Below are 6,000 nucleotides of genomic sequence, written 5' to 3' on the forward strand. Positions count from 1 at the left end.
GCACCCTTGGATAAAGCTGCAGCCGTTCCGGATGCAGAGGTAGCTTCTCAAGGCTTTCAGCAAGATTTGACTTCTACAGTCATGCCAGCTGAGGGAGTTGCTAAGGGCAAAGAGGGAGTAACTACCTCGGAGGCTGACAAACCAGCAAACCAAACTTCCAAGCTTCAAATTAAGTTGAAAAAGTAGGCCCTATTTTGTGATTTAACTAGAACTTTTGTAAGGGATGTTGTTTCCGTTTGCTTATTGTATTGAAGTATACATTTTTACTGTTTGGAATTTGTTTGAGTTGCCGTTTTTTCATTTTGGTGTTGTTCGTTTTGTCATTTTGGTTTGACTGGTTTCATCCTGATTGTCTTTTATTTACACAAGAGAAGAAATATAACTTACACACATTGACAGTTGGCAGCCAAAATGGATGATAAACATTAAGACTATGACATTACATAGATACATTTCGGATACATATACATATATATATATATATATATATATATCCATTCTAATAAATCGAAACTTAAGGAAGTGTTCAAAAGTTGGATAAAGTTAGGTCTAAGGTACCTCAATTACACATTAAATGATGCTCACAGGCCTATTGGGACTTATATCTTCAACAGTTAATTAAGAACCTTATGTTCCGAGGACGGTACTTGAGGGTTTATTATTTTGAAATGCCCAAGTTCATGTAGCACTAGCATTTTAATAACAAGAGGTTGCATTAGTTTCCATTCAACCCCTTTAATGCTTCAATAGATGTCATAGGGTATAAATTTCCACTAAGTTTGTGGTCCGAGGAACCTGATATAACTTAGTTTCTGTTTAATACTTCAATAGATGTCATAGGGTATTAATTTCCACTAAGTTTGTGGTCCGAGGAACCTAACATAACTTAGTTTCTGTTTAATACTTCAATAGATGTCATAGGGTATTAATTTCCACTAAGTTTGTGGTTTGAGGAACCTGACATAACTTAGATTCTGTTTAATACTTCAATAGATGTCATAGGGTATTAATTTCCACTAAGTTTGTGGTCCGAGGAACCTGACATAACTTAGTTTCTGTTTAATACTTCAATAGATATGAAAACACATGATGTACGATTGGCATAATTTGAAAGAAACCAAAACTAGATTACTTTTATTAATAATAATACCTCTTGAGATTGTTTACATTTCAAGGATGGAGTACAGCTTTTTCATCTAGGTCTTCCAGATAATAGGCTCCTATTTCGGCTACTGAAGTAATCCGATAAGGCCCTTCCCAGTTTGGCCCCAATTTTCCCAAAGCCAGATTCTTGGTGGTTCCCAGAACTTTCCTCAGCACCAGATCTCCTATGGCTAACGGCCTCAGCTTTACATTAGTATCATACTTGCTTGAGTTTATGCTGGTAGTAAGCCAATTGGACCATTGCATTCTCCCTTCGCTCTTCAATTAAGTCCAAACTTTTTTCTAACAGCCCATCGTTACCGTTCGAGGTAAACGCACTAGTCCTTAGTGTTGGAAAGCCAATTTCCAGAGGGATGACGGCCTCAGCTCCATATGTCATTGAGAAAGAAGTCTCTCCTATTGACCGTCGAGGCGTTGTTCGATACGTCCAAAGGACATGTGGCAATTCCTCCACCCATTTTCCTTTAGCATCATCCAGCCTCTTTTTAAGTCCATTGACTATAACTTTGTTACCAGCCTCAGCCTGCCCATTCCCTTGAGGATAGGCCGGAGTGGAATATCTATTCTTTATCCCTAAGTCTGAACAGTATTGCCTGAAGGCTTTACTATCAAATTGAAGGCCATTACCCGAGATGAGGGTGTGTGGAGTTTCGAACCTCGTTACGATACTCTTCCAGATAAACCTCTTAACATCTACATCTCTGATGTTAGCCAAAGGTTCAGCTTCGACCCACTTAGTGAAATAATGCGTGCCGACCAGTAGATACTTTTTATTTCCTAATGCTTTAGGAAAAGGACCTACAATATCTAAGACCCACTGAGCAAAAGGCCAAGGGCTAGAGAGGGGATTAAGAATTCCTCCCGGCTGATGGATGTTAAGAGCGAATCTTTGACACTGGTCACACTTTCTAACATACTCCTACGCTTCCTTCTGTATATTTGGCCACCAGTATCCTTGAGTAATGGCCCTGTGAGATAGGGACCTTCCCCTCGTGTGACTTCCAGAAATTCCTTCATGTAGTTCCTCTAGAAGTGACTCTGACATCTCGGGGTGTATACAAAGCAAATACAGCCCAGAAAAAGAGCGTTTGTACAATTTTTTGTCCTCGGATAACCAAAACCGAGGAGCTTTCGTTCGTATTTTCTCGGCTTCTATTTTCTTTTCAGGCAAGGTGTCACTGTCGAGGTATTTCAGTATGGGGTCCATCCAGCTCGGCGCTAGGTTGGCTTGATGAACCTGAAGCACGTCCTTCCTTACTGGGGTGGGGGTGCACAAATCTTCAACGATTATCACCTGGGGCAAATTCCATGCTGAAGAGGTGGCAAGGGTTGCCAAGGAATCGACGTGGGTATTTTCACCTCAGGGAATATGTGACAAGTCAAAAGATTCAAATTTCGTTTGCACACGCCTAACTTGACTCAAATATTCCTGCATTCTTGCATCTCGGGCTTCCAATTCCCCTTTCACTTGGCCGACTATCAATCTTGAATTCGAGAATACTTCCACTACTTTTTCACCCATTTTCTAGACCATACTCATTCCCATCAACAAAGCTTCATACTTTGCTTCGTTGTTCGTGGCTGAGAATCCCAACCTCAAGGACTTCTCAATAATGATCTTTTCGGAGGATACCAAAACTAGCCCCACTCCAGCTCCTCGTTGATTTGTTGCGCCGTCCACATATACTTTCCAGGATGAGACATCTTGTGTGGAAATTAGGCCAATCGACTTTTCATCCATGTCATGTTGCTTCATCTCATCTTCTTCGGGGAGCTCGGCGAACTCGGCTACTAAATCGGCGAGGACCTGGCCTTTCACGGAGGTGCGGGGCATATATTTGATGTCAAAAGCCCCTAGAATCGTATCCCATTTAGCAATCCTTCCCGTATAATCTGTGCTTCTAAGTATGGATTTGTGTGGTAGCTGAGTTAAGACTACTACGGTGTGCGCCTAAAAGTAATGCGGGAGCTTGCGAGTTGCATGGACTACTGCCAAGATGGCCTTTTCTAGTGATAAGTATCGCACCTCGGCCTCATGAAGTGACTTACTTACATAATAAACTGGCCTTTGAACGCCATTATCCTCTCGTATTAAGACAAAACTAACCGTATGAGAGGCAACCACCAAGTAAGCAAACAGGACTTCGTCCACCTCAGGGCTGGACATGATAGGCGACTGAGATAGGTACTCTTTCAGCTGCTGAAATGCTATAGCGCATTCCTCGGTCCACTCAAATCCTTTCCATTTATGCAGTAAACGGAAGAAGGGTCTGCACCTATCAGCTGACCTGGAGATAAATCGGTTCAAAGCAACAGTCATTCCTGTCAATTTCTGCACCTCTTTCAGATTCCGAGGTGCTTATAAATCGTTAATGGCCTTAATCTGGTCTGGGTTCACCTCAATTCCCTTATGAGTTACCATATACCCCAAGAACTTTCCAGAACCTACACCAAAGGAACACTTTGAGGCATTCAAACGTAGTTTATGCTTTCTCAGAATTCCGGAAATACTCGCAAGATCTTCCACATGCTCGGACACCACTTTACTCTTCACAACCATACCATCGATATAGACTTCAATGTTTCTGCCCAGTTGTGGTTCGAACATTTTAGTCATCATCCGTTGATAGGTAGACCCTGCATTTTTCAAACCAAAGGGCATCACTTTATAATGATAGTTTCCAATGGCGGTGACAAAAGTTGTCTTCTCTTGATCGTCCAATGCTAGCGGTATTTGGTGATATTCTTGAAAGGCATCCAAAAAACTCATCCGAGGATGACCAACTGTTGCATCCACCAACTGGTCTATCTTCGGCATAGGAAAAGGATCCTTAGGACAAGCCTTATTGAGATCCGTGAAGTCCACGCACACTTGCCACTTCCTAGTTTTCTTCTTCACCACCACCATGTTGGCTAACCATTGAGGATAAAAAACCTCCTTGATAGCCCCGGCCTGTTTGAGCTTGGCCACCTCACTCCTAACGACTTCGGCATGCTCTTTTGATGGTTGCCGAGGTGGCTGTCTCTTCGGAACAATGGAAGGATTCACATTGAGTTGATGACAGATGAAGCTCGGATCTATGCCTGGGGCTTCGTATGGACTCTATGCGAACACATCGACATTTTCTCAGAGGAATTCTACCAACTGCTTCTTCTCTCGCGAAGGCAGTTTAGCCCCAACCTGGAAGAATTTCTCCGGGTTGTCAAAAACAATTACCTTTTCCAGATCTTCGCATTTTGCCTCATCGGCCAGTCCATTTAAGGGTAATGCTGGGGCTTTTAATTGCTATAAACCATTATCGGCGGTAGTCAGGGTCTCCGCCTCTGGCCGATGTTGGATAGCCGCTACCAGGCATTGCTGGGCTGCAACCTGACTTTTTACTATTTCCAAAACTTGGCCTCCGGATGGGTACTTTACCTTCTGGTGTAGGGTAGAGGAGACCGCCCCCAAGGTATGGAGCCAAGGTCGGCCCATAATAGCCATGTATGGAGAGAAAATATCTACAACGATGAAGTCCACCTCCACCACATTCGTACTGGCCTGCACAAGTAGCCTGATCTGACCTTTTGGGATGACCATTCTTCCCTCAAAACTCACCAGAGGTGAACTGTAAGTTGTCAAGTGCTCAGGCTTTAAACCTAGCCCCTTGTATAAGTCAGGGTACATTATATCAACAGCGCTGCCCTGGTCAACCATTACTCTTCTTACATCGTACCCGCCGATTCTCAGTGTGACCACCAGAGCATCATCATGCGGCTGTATGGTTCCTACTTTGTCTTCATCTAAAAAGCCCAAGACCAACGGGATGTCCATCCTGGCTCTTTTAGACGTTGAGCTATACTCCTCGACTGGAGATCGGGATACTGACAGTACCCTGGATGGACAAGAGCCAGTCCTCCTCAGGGTAGCAAAAATAACGTTTATTGTGCCAAGGGGGAGTCTTGAAGAAGCATCTCCCAGCATCTTCGAGCCTGCTTGGCCTACTCGACCACTGGAGTGGTGCAAGAGTTGCTTCAACTTCCCTTCTCGGACTAGTTGTTCTAGATGGTCCCATAAATTTCTACAATCATCAGTTGTGTGTCCATGATCTTGATGATAATGGCAGTAAAGATTCTGGTTGCGTCTCGTAGGCTCTCCTGCCATTTTGTTGGTCCATTTAAAAAATGGTTCATTCTTAATCTTCTCCAGCACCTGTTGCATCGACTCCCGAAACACAGCATTAACCGCCTGGGTGTGGGCAGAACTTGACTGCTCAACAAAGTCTTTCCGAGGTCGGTTATTGTTGTACCGGTCCAACCTGAAACCGCTCCTCTCCTGAGGGATTACCTTAGCCTTTCCCTTTCCCTGCAGTTGATCTTCTTCTACTCTTCTATACTTGTCAATCCAATCCATCAATTGATGTATACTAGTAACAGGTTTACCAGTTAAAGACTTCCTCAAATCATGCTCGGCTGGAAGACCGGCCTTGAAAGTACTTTTAGCCACATCATCATGCTGTCCCTCTATCTCGTTGAACATTTCCCAGTATCTATCCGAATAAGTTTAAGAGTTTCACCCTCTCGCATGGACATAGACAACAAGGACCCCAAAGGCCGAGGAACCCTGTTGCAGGTAATAAAGCGAGCGCCAAAAGCCCGGGTAAGTTTCTTAAAGGAATCAATAGAATCAGCCCTTAAGTCATTGAACCATCTCATCACCACCGGGCCCAAGCTTGACAGAAAGATCTTGCACATCAAAGTCTCATCCCTGGAGTAGATAGCCATCCTTTGGTTGAAATGACTAACGTGTTCTACCGGGTCCGTTCGACCATTATACAGGGTGAATGTAGGCTGATG

At 43.7% G+C, this 6,000-nt stretch overlaps 1 protein-coding gene across 1 annotated transcript; it reads right to left on the minus strand.

The window, feature by feature from the left end:
• Positions 1 to 4,450: 4,450 nt before the first annotated feature.
• Positions 4,451 to 5,683, minus strand: LOC126708386 (uncharacterized). The gene has a single exon (XM_050408175.1). The coding sequence runs from the start codon at positions 5,681 to 5,683 to the stop codon at positions 4,451 to 4,453; it is 1,233 nt and encodes a 410-aa protein (XP_050264132.1).
• Positions 5,684 to 6,000: the final 317 nt, after the last annotated feature.

The sequence above is a fragment of the Quercus robur genome, chromosome 12 (assembly GCF_932294415.1).
Source record: "Quercus robur chromosome 12, dhQueRobu3.1, whole genome shotgun sequence".
In the NCBI taxonomy this organism is placed as follows: Eukaryota; Viridiplantae; Streptophyta; class Magnoliopsida; order Fagales; family Fagaceae; genus Quercus; species Quercus robur.

Coding starts and splice junctions, on each gene's coding strand:
- LOC126708386 (XM_050408175.1), bottom strand. CDS start 5,683: ATGTTCAACGAGATAGAGGGACAGCATGATGATGTGGCTAAAAGTACT.